This window comes from Dermacentor silvarum, chromosome 4 (assembly GCF_013339745.2).
Source record: "Dermacentor silvarum isolate Dsil-2018 chromosome 4, BIME_Dsil_1.4, whole genome shotgun sequence".
Classification (NCBI taxonomy): domain Eukaryota; kingdom Metazoa; phylum Arthropoda; class Arachnida; order Ixodida; family Ixodidae; genus Dermacentor; species Dermacentor silvarum.
The window spans coordinates 41558087-41577262 of NC_051157.2; the positions used below are offsets into that span (position 1 = coordinate 41558087).

Below are 19176 nucleotides of genomic sequence, written 5' to 3' on the forward strand. Positions count from 1 at the left end.
CAGTCTGTCAAGAATTTGTTGCCTTGATCGATGCTTTTCCTTGCTTAATGAAGGCACCTTTCCGTGTGCTCGTCCCTTTTCACGCTAATTCACCTCAGCAATAATGCGAGTCCTCCTTGCTTAAGAGCCTGACAAGTTGCTTCACCACTTTCGAGGCAATTATACATCATCAACGCTTTTTAGGAAAACAGGTGCCGGAAACGGTACACAGAGGGCAAGAGCTACGCCACAACAGAGTGCTTACACACTTAAGCTGCTTCGTTGTGTCTGGTTCTTTCCATCTGTGTTCCGTCTTCGCGCTGTTTGCGTACACACTATCCAGCCCACGTGAATGCATACTCTGTATACCCCGCTGTGACCTTATCCGCGCATGTCGCACTGTTCGTCACGGATGCAGTGGCTCCAGCGTGGGAAATCGCACGGTGATGAGCGGCATCATATATTGACAGGAAGAGCGCGCACAAACGCCTTCCCTCGTTTCCTCCCGCAGGAGGCCAAAGCTAGCGGGGCGCGCGCGGAGACGTCCCTGGCCGAGGCACAGAGGCTGCAGGCGTCGCTGGAGAAAGAGCGGGCCGTGTACGAGCCCGCCGCGAGGCTCGGAGCACGCCTCGTGGGCCTGCTCGATCCCATGGCGCGACTGGGACATACATACCGATGGGGCATGGCCGGACTGGTTGACCTCTTTCGGCGAGCATTGCGACAACAGGTGCGAAGAAGCCGCGCACGTCCCCATCATCGCTTCCCTCGTCCTTATCGTTCTACAGCGGGGTTGATATTACAGCTAAGCTGTTAACGGCTCACTCTTCGATGGTCGCGTCCGGCAATAGAAAAAAAAAAAACGCTTATTGGCCATATGCTGTATGTGCGAGTGAAAGCGCGCGAGGGCGAGGGACGCGCGCTTTCACGGGGAGCGAACGCACGGCGGAGAGCAAACGTAACTTACCAGTGGAAGGGGAGCGGCACCCTAAACTGTGGGTGTGCGTGGCCGCTCTCCCACTGCGGCGCATGAGCGCAGCCCTGCCGGCCTCTGCCGGCTGTGCCGCCGACTCTCTGTGGGCTCTCGCCCGCCTCTCCCCTAACAGTGTCGACAACGGCGTTCAGCCTTTCCGTCACGTAGCCAGCGTTTTGACAGCGGTTACGTATAGTCACACAAACAACGTGCACAACTGTTGTCGACGGCGGCGGCGTTTTGCCCGCGTTCGCACCGAACGCGCGCGGCGTTGGTGACGTGTTTATGAAGAACGTGCCAACATTTGCCGTACTCCCTATGGCGGTGTACCGTAGCGACCATAAGGCCATGGTCCCTGTGCTCACTAAATAAATGAAAACCACCGGATCATATATATTTCTCATTCTTTAATAGTTCAAATAACCAATTACACCATCACATCTTCATAGTCATAATTGGAGATACATAATTCCCACCATAGTAGAGCTTCGCTGGTATTCAATATCCACCCCAGTGGAAGGGCTGACAGTTTTTCTTTCGCTCTATCCGTAATGCACCGGCTATAGAATTTCACGCTTGTTCGGTCTATGCCCGATAATTTCTAGGAACGGCATGGATTTACAATAACTGAAATTCGGACGAGTTTGTAGTCGTCGCGTCGTCTTTCTTGCCCCATTAAGGCAACAGCATGGAGTTGACGGATCCAAGACATTTGCAGCTCGAGATGGCTCGGGAAAGGCCTTCCTCCTGTAGTGGACGTAAAATATAGATATGATTATCTTTTGAATATGTAATCTCGACTTTCTAATAACTCTTTCCCAAGTGTACTAACACTCCGAGAACAAATGTGCCGTAATCTTGACGGTAATGGCGTAAAAGGAGAGCAGTAAAGGCGCAGACACTTGTGCTTATCAAATCGAGAACATGACGACCACGAACAGGAAGTGAACAAAAGGTTGAGATGAGTGAGTCGACAAGATTAATGTCTGCAAGTCATTTGCGTAAGCTTAATTACGAGTTTTAGACGCCACCTTGTCATCAAAACTTCATCTCTCCTGGTATGAGACCATTGCGGTCTCAACTTACCATGCAGTTATTAGTAGTTCAACTACGGTTATCATTACTTCACGTATGCTTATTTCAGGGCACTAATGGCAAGAAGAAGGATCTGAAGCTGGTGGAGCGCACGTTGATACACCTTGTCTACGAGCATGCTGCGCGGTCCCTGTTTAAGAAGGACCACCTGACATTTGCCCTGCATCTGATCCACGGTCTGCGTCCTGACCTCTTCAGAGAGAACGTGAGTCTTCCCGCCATGCAAGTCCAGCCAAACACCCGTCTGCATGAATGGCGTAGGGTTCAGGTTCGCTACTCCAGGTAACACAAGCCGAGCGTGGCGAAAAAAGCGCTGATGCGCTGCTGTCCAGCACGTATCGCAGCGCGAGAGAGATTCTATCGTGAGCGATGCGGTTCAGTATCATCTGGATCGACTGTGGTTCAGTATTTCGTGTACGTGGAGCCTAGCGAAGCGTTTCGGTCATGCCGCCATCACTGAAGTTCGAAGGGCCGAGCGGAAGGCACGAAATGTTTACAGTGCAAAGCATAGGCATGGCGATGTTGAGAAAAAAATGCTGCAAATACGAGAAAATCCTAATGAATGAATGAATGAATGAATGAATGAATGAATGAATGAATGAATGAATGAATGAATGAATGAATGAATGAATGAATGAATGAATGAATTATCGATTCAAAGTGAGTCACCGAGGGAGCCATCAGTCCAGCTTCAGCTGGTGGACATTGTCAGGCACTTATTCTGGATGTATAGTCTACCAGGTCCTGTCGGTAGCGCAGTTGAGTGCAGCCGTCATTGCATCCCCGGAAGCAGCCAGCGAAAGCAGTTCCGACACCTATTATTTGCTGCTACTGTACCACTTTGCTACTTAGGCACTCTCTTGACGTGAGTTCATGTTTTTATGGCATTCTGGTAACGATTACCATAGAAAGTAAACGTTATTTAATTGTTTAAAAAATGTTACATTTTATAAAGGCAGAACCTACGAGATACCACTATGGGGAGCTGATAGCAACAGCGAATTTACCCGTTGCCCCTTGATTTGACTTCCGCGGTCGACTTAGACGTAGGCTTCCACTCAGTTGTCGATCTCAGCTCCAACTTGGATTTCCTAACAGGCCACGACCACACTTCGATTCCATCTCCAAGTTCGCCCCGACATCCTATATCTGACGACATGTTTGCCATAGTTTGTCGAACTTAAACCACATAGTGATCACATGTTCGCGTTTAGCGGACGTGCGAGGGGAGCATTTCTTTTTTTTCCACGAATGATGCCGTTCATCGCGCTCGAACAATGCTTTTTGGTGCCCATATCTCAACGTAGTGTAATCAGTAACCAATTGAATGTGAACGATGCTGAACTATTCTGCCGTAAAACAACCGCTGTGTCTTTCTACGTATTAGTAAAACAGTTCTTGTTGTTGAATTAAACTGAAAAAAAAGAAGAGGAACGGAAATGGAATGCCGTAGGTAGTTATATAGCCAGCTGCGTTTCATTCCTAACTGTACGTAATTGTTTCAGCGATGAACACTACAATTACGTTCACACGAGAATTAAAAAAAATGCTACAGTGGTCTTTATATCTGACGCAATGTTCAGCGCCGAAGAAGACGGCGAATCTTTGCATTTAACATTCAGTGTTTGCATCCACCACTAGGAATGGGAATCGCTCACGGGCACTCTGGTGAAGGACACCGCACAGCACATCGAGCAGCGGCCCAGCTGGCTGATCGAGGACCGGTCGGCCGCCCTGTCTCAGCTCAAGGTTCGTGCGTACATGCGTACATTGCGCGTACACGCAGGCTGTAACACCAGATAACCTAACCTAACGAGAGCGCAGCAAGTACGCGCAGTAACTACGCTCTGGCGCTACATGCCATTCGACGCCTTCGGTGTACTAACCTCGCTGTCCAACAGAAGTTCACCCGAGGGATTTACCGTGTGTCGTAACAAGCGTTTCCCACTGCTCCTCACTTTCTCCTGCAAGCGTTCATTTCGGCTGCACCTTACGCTTCACAGTTGTGCAGGCAAAGCACGCTTTACAGGATGAGTAGACTGGCGAAATAAAGGGCCACTAAAGAGCAACAACAAAAATGAATTTAGGCTGATAAGGTTTCCTACCGCAACCACATTTTCAACATTTCGAAGAAAAAACTGCATCATTACTGAGAAAATTAAGGCCAAGGTTTTTTTTTTTCATTTTTGAATTTCGCGCTCAAACAATAACGCCGGTACGTCGTATTGACGGCACTGATTTCAAAATACTTTCTCGTATTTTGGCAAATTCTGCGCAGGAAATGCTCTTGAAACTTGCTTGGTTGAACAAGTGTTTGGTACCTTTAGAATGCAGTGCAGTCCTTCTTGACCGATGAACAGCTAACTGTAGCCGAGTAACGCTGTCAAAATCCACGTCGTCACGACGAGCTGTTGCGGGAGCTTGAGGCGTCTCCACCCGTCTTGCTTTTCTTTTTCTTTTTTCCCCCTAGCCTTTCTGGCTTACCAATGGTAAGAGCTGTCGTCTTGCTATTGAACGAGCGTAGTTTAGTAATACAGCTTAAGAGGAAGCTTTATTTTGGGTAAAAACCCGATTTTCCTATATAAATTCATCTGAAGCGCAGTAATGGTCTCTTTAGAGAACAGCTGAACCAATTAAAAAAAAATAAAACAATTGCTGCGTTTCAATTTTCAGTTTTTTAATCTTCAAATACAATTTATTGCTTCACATGGTAGTTAAATGTTTTGACACATAAGAAATACAAAATGGGGCCCCATAGTCAATGACTGTATCGGGACCTCCTCTCAAGGTTAAACGTTGAGAGGAACGACTATATGACAGCAAAGTAAAGAAAAAGCAAGGCATTAGATATATTGGTATTTAAAAGTAGAAAACAAATAAGTTAACAAATAAACTAGTTAAGCAGAAATATACACAAAAATGAGAAAACAGTAAAAAGTACAAATAAAGGTATGCGAGTACGTACATAGGTAAATAAAGCATGGGCTACACGCTCTTAACAAGAAAGTACGGTGGCAGCATAAATAAAACTCTTAAAAGCATTACGACACACACTAAGCAAGAACAAAAAAAAAAGCATACAGCCAATTAGAACAAGTTAATCAAGCACACTTTATGATCATTTTTAAATATGCATGTTGCCTTACACACATATTTATAACTAATGGCAAGGAGTTTCACAATGAAATACAAGTAAAATGACAGGTGAATTTACCATAACTGGTGCGCACTTTCGGCAATATAAAGTAACAGAGAAAGCTGAATTCCACCAAATGTAGGAAACGAAATTTGGTTTAGGGCCTCAGATTTTTTTACAAAATTGGCGAAAATCATTGCTTAAAATAAAGCTTTACAAAACATTAACTCTGCACTAAAAACAGACATCGCAGTTCTGTACAATTTCATCTGGTAAAGCATCTGGAGCGAACAAATTTGATATACGAGGTTTGCGGCTTACGTGAATTTGTTAGAATGTTAACGAGAGTGTTGTAAAAGTCCTACCTCACGAATTGATGGTATATTTTACAGTTGTGCATAATGCATCGATTTCGACTGCCTTAGATGTCTCAATAGATGCAGCTTATGGAAACGTGATATCATTCTTTCTTTACCTGAGTTACAGAGTTGCAAACTTTATGCTTCAGTACGTTTGGTTTTATTTTATTTTATTTTATTTTATTTTATTTTATTTTATTTTATTCACTATTCTCACAAGATTTTGTAATGAAGTTGATAGACTGAATCAAAAGCCTATTCTGTACAGTCGGTACTTCTAACTTTTACATGCAACAAATCTTGTCAAAGTCGGTACAGTGGCTGCCGAGAAAAACGATTCCTCCGTTCCAATGCATTTAGGAACTACTCAGGTAGAGCGTCCTCTTGAGCTAATATTCCTCTTCAGTGTCTCTTTAAAGCCGCGTAATCCATGGTTCCTTTTACTTATCGGTGTCCAACGCAGGCCACGCTGGGCCCCGAGCTGTGGTCCGCGCTACGTCTGGAAGAGGCCTCTCTGTGGCAACCGTTCGCCCGGAGTGGCCACTGCGAGGAGCAACTGCCCGAGCACGCAACGCGGTGTTTGAGCCCGTTCCAGCAGGCCCTGTTGGTGCAGTGCCTCCGGCCCGACCGGGCGCTCTCAGCGCTGGGCCGCTTCGCCTGCCGCGCTCTCGGTGAGTGGGCAAGTTGGTACCGGGACATGCGAGCACGGAAGAAGCACGCTTGAAAGTGCAACTGAATCTTTCCGAAAGGGGGCTGCCAGCAGAAAATTCCCCCAGATCCGCGCTAACCGTTAACAAACTATCTTATACGGAGAAAAGCCTCTTCTCCTAGCATTTCTTTCGTCTTATGTAATTGGTTTGTTCGCCATCCCTTAACATTTAAATGTTGTCGCTGAAATCACGCAGGCAACGGCGAGGCACGATCTCGACGCCTCTGCTCGTGCCGTCTAACGTGTAGCGCTGCAGTAACATCTAGCGAGCGTGACGTTACTGATATAAGCACAGGCATGGCCTCCTAAGTCTCCGCTGTATAGCAGCCTAAAGCCCCTTAGCAGCCCTCTGCACTGGAGGTTTCAGAGGCCATATTGAGGCTAGCTAACTGATCAGTACTGCGTTTTACGAGCTGCGGACTTAACTTCACGGTGGAACGCTCGGTTCTCAAAAAGCATAGCCAGATTCGATTTCTGGTCGGGTTAAGATTTGTTTTATTGCGATAGCAATTATATGGACACTCAAAAGCAGATTTCTGCCGTCGGCGTCGCCGTCGCCGTCGCCGTCGCCGTGAGGTTCCGTATGACGTCATTTGGAGAAGAAATCGTCGCCGCGCGCCGAACGCTGTATGTGCGAGTGAAAGGGCGCGGGGCGCGTCTTTCACGGGGAGTGAACGCACGGCGGAAAACAAACGCGCGTTCTGCGCCGTGCTCGCTTAAGGGCTGCAGAAGTAGGCGTCTCTGTTCTCCTTCACAATCACCATGTATGTAGAGCAAACGCGCCTTCTTCCGACGAGCGAGAGGCCGTGGGGGAGGGGGAGGGAAGGGAGGCGACGTTTAGCTGCGGCACGCAGTGCCTATTTATATCAGAGGCTCCGGCAACAGTCACCAACGCCGCACGCATTTTGAGCGAACGCGGGCAAAACGCCGATGGCGTCGACAACAGTTCTGTGTGTTGCCGATGCTGCTGCATGTCCAAGTTTATACAGCTGATAAAGCTAATATCATTACTCCGTATAGCTCTCTACAAGTTTGCTATCGCAATTGATGCTTCACCTTTCAGGTGAAACTGCGACAACTTTTTTCAGCATGCGGCTGTCATAGCGCGCGCAGCTGCGTTCCAAAGAACGGCGTAACAGTGGCAATAATCACATATTTGCTGTAGAATTGACCTGTGCGGAAATGAAATCGGAACGCGGTGTGCGCCGTATATTCAGGCTCTGAACTGCAAGTATGCAACGGCACTCGCAGGACTGCATGGCCTGAATCCCGGCGCTGTGCCCTTACAACGACTGCTGCAAGACGACGGGCGTCCTCTATTGCTAGTCACGGCTCCTGGAGCGGACCCTGGTCAAGAACTACGCGATGCCGCTCAGGGGCGACTACAACAGGTGCGCGCTGCTCGCCACAGAACAAACGTGATAGAACGATGGTTTGTCACTAGAGTCCATTATATTAAGACGTGTGATTATTAAAAACTATTTAAAAACTATGTGCTCTTAACTAGACACTGTGGTAGAAAGGTTATGAACAGGGATAAGGTGCCTCAGAAAGGCTGGCCAACGTTTCGATAGGAGGACATATCTAGACTAGACACTAGGCTAACTAATTAACTAACTAACTAACTAACTAACTAACTAGCTAACTAACTTGACATTATGCAGTTAAGTGACGTGAATGAAGACACTAAAGAGCGTTTAGAAACCTACAATCAAAGCAAAGTAAAGAGCAAAGTCCGCAAATCGGCGAGACGAAATGCGTCGTCGGGTGCGTCACGCAAGCTTGATGGCTCGCTGGAAGAGAGAACGGAGTTTCCTGTTTCCGTGGGCCACTGTAACGTCGGCGATACGTTGGAATCGTAATGTTTGCCACGATCTGGTGCAGGTATTTCTTGGCCGAGGAGCGCAGCAGCAGCAGGCGGCCCAGGATGCGCTGAGACGTTACTCCCAGACAAACACGTGGTTGTGGCTGGCCAATCTCCATCTGGCCACGCAGTGGCTACCTTTCCTGGCACAGGTTCGTGCGACTGCTGGGAATGCTGAAACAGTCAAGCCAGTGGGGGCGTGCTTTTCACGGGAATGTGCTTAATGGGAAATGTGTTTAAGAGGAAGCTTTATCTAGGCATCAACTCCGACTTTCCTATTCAGCTATACATGATAAACGCAAGAATGATATCGCTATAGGCAACCATTGAGCCGATTTAAATAACATCTGTTGAATCGAAAAGAAAGCTAAATTCTACTGTTGGAAGCAGATTTCTCATTTGGGGCCTCGTGTATGTTACGGAAGCTATTGAAAATGGATAAATAAAAAAAAGAAGAGCAAAGGTTTACGAACCAGTGAAAGCACTAGCTATAACTCACTATCGCAAGTAAAATTTTGCGTCATTACACATCTCGGAGCCACATAGGACGTACAAGAGACTTCGGACAAGAGGATTCACGAACCAGGGCAAACATTAAGCATAACTTGCTATCTCAAGGAAAATAAAACGGGCCTCCGTTTGCACAATGCAGGAGTTGGCACGACTGGAAAGGCACCCGGAGTTCCGGCTCTGTCTGAGCACCGAGCCGCACCCTGCCATCCCGAGCGCGCTGCTGAAGGCCTGCCTCACCGTCGTGTACGAGGCATGTACAAAACACTGCTGCAATTTGTTTCTCTTCTATTTATGTTGTATGGTTCACCACTAAACTTTGATGGATGAAATGCAACCCGTTTGGCAGCCAAGTCACGTTATTGTTTATTTTTTGAGCGCGGAAGATTGCCTTACACCGCAAAGGCTTGCGATGTCAATGCTCTTAACAGATGAAATACTATTCAAGTAAATTGGGCAACATTGATTCACTTGAAAGCTTAGCAGTGAAAAATACAGTGTGCTTGTTCCCGCAACTTTCGAGACAATAACAACTGAATAAATAAATCACATTACCTATAGAACGCACTTACAGGAGGAGCGCAGTTCTGCATATGTGTCATTTTGTCCTGTTAATTACGCATGCAGACAGCGGTACGTTTAACTGTTTATCTGCCGAATTTAGCTCTTTTTTTTTCATCTGATTACTTCATATAAAGAAAGGGACTCCCGGCTTGATTATATACCCTTACGATTCCTCTCCAAATCGTGTGCGCAGCCGCCAGCCGGAGTGCGCAGGAGTATGCGGCGTACGTACGATGCCTGGGGCCCCTCTGCGCTGAACGGCGCCAGCCTCCTGTGCGCGCAGGCCCTTTTCGCGCTCGCCTGGCTGCATGCAATCCTGCAGGAGCGGCTGTCGTACGTGCCCCAGGTACATGCATTTCCCTTAATTATACTATAAGATGATTGATTGATTGATTGATTGATTGATTGATTGATTGATTGATTGATTGAATTTCCCTTCACGCAGCATCTTAATGGCTGTGAGGCACGTTGTATACGAAGGACTCCGGAATAATTTTGATCGCACGATCGGCTCTTTAAATCTCAGCAGTTGAGCGTTTACATGCCGCTCGCATCGGAATGCGGTCGCTGCGACCGGGAATCGAACCCCCGACCATGCTTAATAGCAGAACGTGGCAGCCACGATGGGTCTTTACAACGCAAGCATGGAGACGTGCATTTCGGACTGTTGCGAGTGTGTGGTGACAGTTAGCACTCTATATACACACTTCAAGCTTGCTTTTGCGCTCTATCGACTATCCAAACGAAAAAAGTAGCGGCACACGTACAGCTTTTCTTGGTGATGTCGACACGGCCCATACTATGACTCTCGGCGGAGTTGCCGTCGGTGGCAACTCCGCCCACCTCACACAGAGTGTGCAAGGCGTGTACGTCGGCCACATCCATTAGCAGCTGAAGCGAGCAGCAACATCCACCTACCTAAAGTGTAATCGGGCAATCGATAGATTTGCATCCTGTATAGGTGTTCCTTCCCGTGGTCGATGGCTTCTCCGGCCATGTAGGCACGCTGGAATCGTTCATTTCTCTCAGCAAACTGCTACTCCCCCCCCCCCCCCCCCAAAAAAAAAAAGAAAGAAAGAAAAAAAAAGAAAAGAGCTGGCTGTCTCCAAGGGGATTACTGATTCGGCAACTCATGCATTCAGTAAACTAGTTTCCAGGGAGCTCGGTATCGTGACTAATGGGCGTTGGCGAGCAACTGCTCACATGAACCAGCAAATTGCGCAATCCGCTGGAAGTACCTTCTTATACTCTCGTTGCACAATTATTACAATCTCCTTGCTCAGCAGCAATGTATAAAAAAAGCTCGCCCGTTCGTCGCACGTATACCAGGCCGCTACATATATATATATATATATATATATATATGAGAAGAAAATGGGGGGCAGTCAGCACGGGTTGTAAACTGTAATCAACACTGCAAAGTCAGAGCCTTTTCCAGATATTCCCATTTACCTCACTTCCGAAAATTACCATGATTTTACGTAATAGGCATTAAACGAATAAAACGTATACGACAACACATACCCAGCCAACGACTTCATATTTAACATCGATCTTAATACAGATACCTTATTGTGTTCAGCGTATTTGTTGTTTGTTCTCTTTGCGTCAAAAAGGCTAAATCTAAGTTTTGCTTCAGCCGATGTCCACCTTATGCATATTTCATGACGCGACAAAACATCTGCGCCACAGCTCGTGAAAGTGGCACTCAAGGTCTCAAACTAAGACCATCGTCTACAATTGAAATAAACAATAAACAAAAATTCAAGGGGCAGTTAGTTATCCCTAGGTGGATGAATGCGAAAGCATTGTGACCACCGCGCGATGCATATGCTCTTTCAGTCGTCTTAATTTAACTTCACCTTAATTAGCACAAAAGGTCGTGGGTTCGACTCCCACTATTGGTCGTGGGTTTGAGTGTCGTACTGAACTCTATCTTAATTAAACCTGCCTTAATTAACTTCGCCTTAATTCACTCTGCCTTAACTCACTCTGCCTTAACTGACGTCATCAACTGCCTCGATTGGCTCACTTGACTTTTTGGACCACCAATGATCACGCCAACGCCGACAACGCCGGGTCTTCCGCCTCATGAGCCACATAATGCTTTCGCATTAATAAATAGCTAGCCCAACGCTTCGCAGGGCTGGACCAAGCGCTACGAGTTCAGCGAGGCTGACCTACGCGCTGGAACGGACGCCGTGCGGAGACTTTGTGGCCGCAGTGGCGGCGGTAGCGGCAGCGGGCCTGGTCCTTGGGAGACCTTGCGGGGCCTATTCGAGCTGTCCGTGTACGGGTCGCACCTGGACAACACGTTCGACCGGCGGGTGCTGGGTGCCTACGTGCGCCAGTGTTTCGACCAGAGCACGCTGCCCGGCAGCGATCGCAAAGAGCCGGCCCCCTTGGCACAGGGAGTCCGCGTGCCCACGTCAACCAGCCTCCAGGTGGCGTACTAAACACCAATATATGTAGTTACTGGTCGGGGGTTTATTGGTCATACGAGGGTTTAATGGTTAACTGCCTGCTCCTAAAGTTCGCGTACTGCGTGACGCCATATCGGTCGAAAGGATGTTCCACATCTGCCGTCATGGCCATGAGTGGCACTGCAGCTAACACTCCCCGGGTTAGATCTTGTATACATGCATAAGTACCCAAGAACGTGGACGTGGAAACAGCCGACGCCGTAGCGCAACTGGCGGCTATCGTCCTTTGCTCATTGGGCAATCTACTGCTTGTGGAGAAGCCGGCCACAAAACAGTAGCCGACATTTCCAATGTCATTAACAGAAAAACTCACAACTGGTAGTGCAACGCACGCGTAATGCGGAGGTTCGGCTTCCATCGGCGGCAAGTTGTTTATTCGTCCACTTTTATTTCCCTTTAGCTTATCATTTCTACATTTCAATTAAAAAAACTGCAAATAATTTTCCCTGCGCTTTCCTTGGCTTCGCGTGGTTGTGACTAGAAAAAATCGGGCCCCTGGTTCTTCCTTCTCCTCGTTCAGTGGATGTGGTTTGGGGTTTCCGGTGGCCTTTATCCTATTACAATACCAATTTATACGTACACCCCAGGCGCGTTCGCGCCACCACCATGCTGTTCAGGGTGCGACTGCGCATGCGCGGCCCGCGCGTCGTGTGTTCACGGTCGAGAAGGCTGGTGCATTGTTATGCGCCGTCCACCCACGCGCCCGTGTTCGATTTCGCATTATCGGTCCGAGTTTCGGAGGCGCGATAGCACGGAACGTTCGCTTTGGGACAAGCACGCACGCTCCCCGCTGCCGGCGCTCCTCATCACGCCAGCGTTGTAACCGCGAGCACGGTGACAGCGGCGAGTGCTCGTGGACATCTACCGAATTCTGTTAATCTGTGATGTCGCGACGTGACACCACGCATGCTTAGTTAGTAAGCTAATATTCACTGCAATTCATACTGCCAATAAATCTATGACCCTTACTTGACGCCATATATTAACATCTTGCTATCGCTCTTCGGGCGAAACTGTGACTTAAGAATAAAAGGAGACGCGCATTCCGGCTGCCGCAGGCGCACCTACAGCTTATCGAGAAACTGCCGGACGAAGATCCCGGTGGCTACCTAGGATTGGCGGCCAACGTGGAGGGATCGGTACAGCGACTCGGTGCCTTGTCCCTGGTTGCCGAGCTGCGTCGACTGCAGGTTGGCGCGGGCGGCTCTCGGCAGGCTGCCGGAGCCGATCAGCTGGCGCCGCTGCTCAGCCTCTGGAAGAGCTTGCACCAGGTGCGCGATGCCGCGGCAGAGACCCTTTGTCACGCGCCGAACGGAGAACTATATTGACCAGCGCCTAATAGGCCAACTCAGCCCAAGCGGTGAACTGGCGTAGGAGCTAGGGCATATACAGATCACGCATAAACACTTAACTGCATTTCTGGAGTTAGATTGCTTCAGCTATACTGACGATGCTCCTCCCATGTGTCAAAAATTTAAGAAACGACTATGCAGCTGCCGTTGACGAGATGCACTGACGACAGCGCTGGTCCTGTTTTCATGTGTCTCTATCTCGTTCTTTTCTAGTTCGCGTCGAAAAATTTTCGTTTACAATGAAACAACTAGCTTATTCTCCTATAATAAAGACTGAGAGGAGAAATGTGTCCGAAAAAGTTCTTGCTCTCGGGGCCATGAATGCCAATTTGGCGGACGGGCCCAGGGCGGTGTGCAGGCGCCGCCGGCTGGTGAAGGCGACGAAGAGGAGGAAGACGCCGTGGCCAGTTTCCTGCGCCAGGAACGTGCGCACGCGGCCAAGCTGGTGCACGAGGTGCACTCGACCCTGGCCGCCGTGAGCCGGGCGCTGCGTCACGCGAGCTGCTCGCTGCCGGAAGCCGCTTCGGCGCTGACCAACCACACGGTGAGCGACCGCAGCCACGTTGCTGCCTCGCGCCGAGAACTGCCGAAATGTTTTAACTGGAATAAACAAAATTTACAATCACTTAAGAATCCTTACGTGATTTGAATGCGAAAGCATAATGACCTCTATAATTTGATTACGTACATGATGCGTGACGTAATACATTGTCACGAGTCCTTCACAACTCTACGTTAATCCGCCTTGCTCCAAATTATACCAACATTAATCCACTTTAATCCACCTCAATCCACTTTAATCCACCTTCATTCACTTTACTTCCCCTTAATTCACTTTACTCCACCTTAAGTCACCTTACTCTGACTTGTTCTGACTTCAATTCACTTTCCTTCACTCTAATTAACCTTAATTCACTTTCATTCACATTAATTACCCATAGTTACTACTAATCAACGTTGTTATACCATTTACTATCTTCTGTATTACTACTGACGTCATACAAGACGCTGATGACGTCGCATTGATTTTTGGTGCCACTCGTTGCGGACAACGCCGGCTTTCCTGCCTCGTGGGAGATATAATGCTTTCGCATTAAAAAAGCGCAGTCGACTATATGGCTACGTTTGTGGACGCGTGACGCGCCCTTTCCGGCTCTGGATAAAGTTAGTGAACAGCCGCAAGGCGCCCACGACACAGACTAAAGTATGGATCGTTCAATGCCGTCAGAGGTGCATATTCGTTAAAACGATAAAGCGGCACCTTGGCACATTGAAGCAAAGTGCTGTGTACAAGGGTACGTGTATGGTATATACCGCATTTTCACGCGTATAACCCGAACCAAATATAATTCCGCCTGTAAGTGTGCCTTCACAGCATTAAGGGATACTTCGCTATGAAGCTGCACCTACGGGCAAAATTTGCCGAGCTTTGAAAAGGACCCCGAAACTCCTTTACCCAAAACCCAGACAACACCTAACAATGGTGCTGTGCTTTCCAAGGAATGCTCCCGGAATAATAATAATAAGAGTAATCTATATGAACGGAGATGTTAGGAGTACGCCCTACATAACCCTAATCGTTACAGCGGGTGCGGCACCGGTAGCACGTATGCGCGAAGAAATTATTTATATATGCTTTATCCACAGCGCCAAACAGGCATTACAGTGTGTGTATAGGAGGAGGGTTACAATTCGTAACACAATATCAGCGGAAATTCTTTCGCGATACGTACAAAGTTCAACAACATGAATAAATTAACACGGATTACCAAAACAGTAAGGAAAACAACAATAATAGAATAACATACCAGAACTTCTGGTAAAATACATATAAACAATGTTCGAAGGTAGAAATTAATTACCATGGGCTCAAAAAAAAAAAAAAAAACACTGGCCGTAACATATGGGCTTCTTCAATGTAGTGGAAATAACAGCAAGGACCTACACTCGCTTCAGTAGTGCAAAGAAAACATCACTAGACAGAACACTGACGACATCGGAAGACAAATCTATTCTAATCACGAACAGTTTTGAGAAAATAAGACATCTTGAGCAAATCTGACTTTCAGGCAGATTCTCAGACTTTTAGCAAGTGGTCAACACGTAGTGACCGGTAATAGGGTAAGAGTGTCGCAACTATCATGCACGAAGATTTAACAAATATGTAAATGCCACGTAACTGGACGAACCAAGGTAATGTTGGTTGCCGTCGCTTGGAGATACATCAGATTATTTTTTGCATTTCGACTAATTACATAATTAATCTTAATTACCCAAATTCTCAAATATTATAATTCGATGACAAGTGTCAATAAGAAAATTGTAGAGCAGCATAAAAACACTCCCGATACAGCTTTCCGTTACTCAATACGTGCTACATAAAAGTGTTTTTCCGAGCGTGAAAGAAGCCCGCGAATACACGCAAAGTTGTCGCCCGATTGGCCGCTCGTGGCACTTCGCGCGTATTCGCGGGCCTCTTTTACGCTCGGAAAAAACACATATGTAGCACGTATTGAGCAACAGAAAGCTGTATCGGTAGTTTTAACAGCGAAGCTCTTTAAGCCAACCGTAAAATATGCGCGTTTCACGAAACTATCATCATCAGCATTGGCTCGACCGTCGTCTTCTTCCGTAGCTGGCTCGTTGGCGCCCCTCGGTTAGCGCTCGTAAAGCTCTAGTAGACTGTAGTAAAACCCCTCTATATAAAAAGTAGCGCCAGTCTTAGATCTTGCCGCCACCGCGTTCACCCCGGCGTTTCCTCCTGGCCGCCTCCTGCCGCCCCAGCCTCCTCCGCTAGCCCATTGGCCAATCCGTGTCACGTGGAAGCACGCGTCGCGCTTATATATATATATATATATATATATATATATATATATATATATATATATATATATATATATATATCTTTTTTTTTCAGCGCGCTCCGACCGCCATTCTCGGGCCTGTACGACGAAAGTGCTGTACGCACAAACGGATCAAACGTGTTAGGGACAAGAACTTCGTTGTGATGGCATGCTGTTGCGCCTTCAGTTGCCGCAACCGACAAGGCGAGGGCAAAATTTTTTTTTTTTTTTTTTTTTTTTTTTTTTTTTTTTTTTAACCATCCGGCGAGTGCAAACGCTTGCTGCACACTTGGTATTTGCGCCGTCTCGCATCGTCGCGTTGCTACTTCCAATACGGCATATTAAGGCCAATTACTGACTGACGAAGCAAAATCGCGCCTCAAAAACTGCTCCGCAGGGCGCGATCGAAGTTTTCCGCGGATTTAATCTGGTATCGCGTTAGCCATCGTTTGCTACGGCAGGGTCGACATGAGCGGCTCCACTCGAGATCGCGCCTCGATCGCACTGGCCGTAGGGTGCCTCGATGCCCAGCGCCCTAGCTGGCCGCGCCGAGCGCGACAGTGGAACGGAGGAGGAGGGAAGTGGTTGGCGCTACTTTTTATAGAGGGGTTTTAAGCGCTCGTACCACTGACCTCCTCTAAAAAGGCTAGTGGAGATCAGTGGCTCGTACTCGTACACGGCACGCGCTCGTGCCCCTGCTTCCGCGCGTTTTTCACGAAACTATCAGCATTGGCTCGAGCGTCGTCTTCTTCCGCATCTGGCTCGTTGGCGCCCCTCGGTTAGCGCTCGTACTCGTGCTCGGCACGCACTCGTGCCACTGCTCCCGCGTTCGTCGTCGTCTTCTACTTCCACAACTGGCTGCGTGGCCGCTAATCATTCCAGCGAGCAATTTCACTTCTCTTCTGTCGTCGTAATGGGGAGGCAAAGCTTGCACTAGGCCGCGCAAAGCTCGATACACAACGAAGCTGGCCGATCGATTGCGTTTCCTGGTAGTAGCTAGGTTGAACTTGGCTATGTCGAGGTTGAACTTGTTTATTCTATGCTTAGTTGTACCTAGGTTGAACTTGGTAGCAGCTAGGTTCAGGCTTGGCTATGCCTGAGTTGAGCTTGGTTATGCCAGGTATCTCTTAGGTTATGACGCAATCGATCGGCCAGCTGTGTCTCGAGCTTTGCGCGGCCTAGTGCAAGCTTTGCCGTTTTATTGCGATAGCAATTATATGGACACTTCTACCGGATTTCTGCCGTCGCCGTCGCCGTGAGGTTCCCTATAGATAAAATCTTCGCCGCGCGCCGTATGCCCGAGCGGAAGCGTGCGGGGACGCGCGCTATCACGGAGAGCGAACGCACTCAATCACCCACGCGCAAGCAAGGAAGCGGGAAGCCAGCGCCGGAGGGAGCGCGGGGGGGGGGCACTTCTACTCTGCCAACAACCGCGCTCGTCGCTCGTCCGCACACGGCTCTGACCTTTATGCGCCGTACATTCGCCGCTCAGTTTCCGTTGAAGCGATAGACCGCACGTACCTTCGCCCGCTGCGGCGTATGGGCTCGCTGCCAGCGTTTTGACAGTCGTTGTCTGCAGTCATTCAGTGTGATCTATTCATGTTTGTTTGTGCGCGCTCACACCACGCTTGTTCATTCAGTTATTAATTGTCGGGCCACATTTTCCAATGCATGCTACACATGCAATGCTGCCCGGATCGGCAGTGCAGCACTACAGGTGTGTCTCTTCGCACGCGCTGCCCACGGGAAGCGCTTTTCATCAACACCACCGTTTCACACTTGCCTTCTCGTCGTCATCGAGTCTCTCTTCATGTCGGTCTACTTACGCCGCAGCATACCTGCTTACTTAATCAGCTCATGTTTACTACAATTCATATTGCTACCAAAGCCGCTCACCTTACTTCGTATGACATTGCTGTGTTGCTATCGCATTCATTGCTTCGCCCTTAGGGCGAAACTGTGACATTTTTTTTCATGTTGCTCTACAATTTTCTCATTGACACTTTTCATCTACTTATAATATTTGAGAAGTTGATTCACTGATTAAGGCTAATTATGTAATTAGGCGGAATGCAAAAAAAAAATGTGGCTACTCCAAGCGACGGCAAAAAACATTACTTTGGTTCTGTCCAGCTACTTATGGCATTTGCATATTTTTAAATCTTGGCGCATGATAATTGGAACACCCAGTATAGTTCATATTTTGTAAGAGTCCACCTAGTGGACTGTCCACTAGGTGGACTTTTACAGAATACCCCCCCCCCCCCCCGTACTATATTGATCAGTTGTTTTTTCATCCACTTTATTTTCCATTAATTTATCATTTCTTTAATTCACTTCGTAAGTACAAGTAATTTCTCCTATGTTGTCCTTGGTATCGTTGCTTGTTGGCTTTTATGATATGTTGCATACTGTTGCATACTAGTTGGTTCATACTGAACAAATAACGTATTGCGCAAAACGCAAGGGCGGCAATCTAACCTATCCTGTATCTAGCTGCTCCATCTTTCTTTCCGCCCTTCTATATTTTGCGCAGTATGTTACTCATGCAGAAGGATGTTTGCTGGGTCTTCCTTTGCGAAGAAAATTGTGTTGTCTTTGCGAGGATTTGAACGCTGCTGTACGTTGTCATTTGGACTCTATGCGTGAGCATATGCCATTTTTCTTTTCCTCCTATCTCGTGGTTTGTAATGAAGGGCATTGGTTAAATATGGTTTTTTACACCATTGTACAAGTTGGACGAACTAAACTGTTCGCTGTTGTGGCTTAGACAAATTGTCACTCGTCTCTTGGACGCTGCCGAATTGGGCGTGCCGCTTAATAGTGCGTTGCGACTCAGGTTCCCGACGCATGGCTGTCCCTGTGGTCGGGAGGCCGGCAGTGGGTGCCCGAGGCATACCTCCGGGCCGTGGCGGGTCGTGCACATGCCTTGGCCCAGTGGTGCTTTGGACAAGGCCAGCAGCTGCATCTGGGCCAGCTGCTGCGACCAGGGGCCTTCCTCAGCGCTTGGCGTCAGCAGACAGCTCGGTACGAGTCTCGTTCTTTAAATAGCTACTCAACATGTTTGGGCATTTAAATAGAAACAAGCGTGGTGCATAGATCACGCGGTGAATATCGTGTCTGCAAGATATTACACTATAAGTACGTTGCGAGAATGGCTGAAAATTCAAATGAAAGCATGCAATTGTGCACTTTCAAAGCATCCTGCCTCCTCACCATTGGAGAATACGTCACAAGTTATGCCCTACCACATCACCTGTACCTGATGTGTCCCTTTTACATCATATCCGAATTACATGAATGGTAAACACT

The 19176-nt window shown here is 47.9% G+C and overlaps 1 protein-coding gene across 1 annotated transcript in view; it reads left to right on the plus strand.

Moving 5' to 3' along the window:
* The window catches only part of LOC119448571 (cytoplasmic dynein 2 heavy chain 1-like), a 76008-nt gene that overhangs the window by 55003 nt on the left and 1829 nt on the right, over nucleotides 1-19176 (plus strand). The window contains 12 exon segments of the mRNA XM_049666413.1: nucleotides 362-706; nucleotides 2094-2249; nucleotides 3686-3793; nucleotides 6003-6210; nucleotides 7500-7639; nucleotides 8133-8264; nucleotides 8765-8875; nucleotides 9380-9532; nucleotides 11331-11630; nucleotides 12728-12940; nucleotides 13368-13565; nucleotides 18704-18891. Of these exon segments, the coding sequence (XP_049522370.1) occupies nucleotides 362-706; nucleotides 2094-2249; nucleotides 3686-3793; nucleotides 6003-6210; nucleotides 7500-7639; nucleotides 8133-8264; nucleotides 8765-8875; nucleotides 9380-9532; nucleotides 11331-11630; nucleotides 12728-12940; nucleotides 13368-13565; nucleotides 18704-18891 (2252 nt within the window).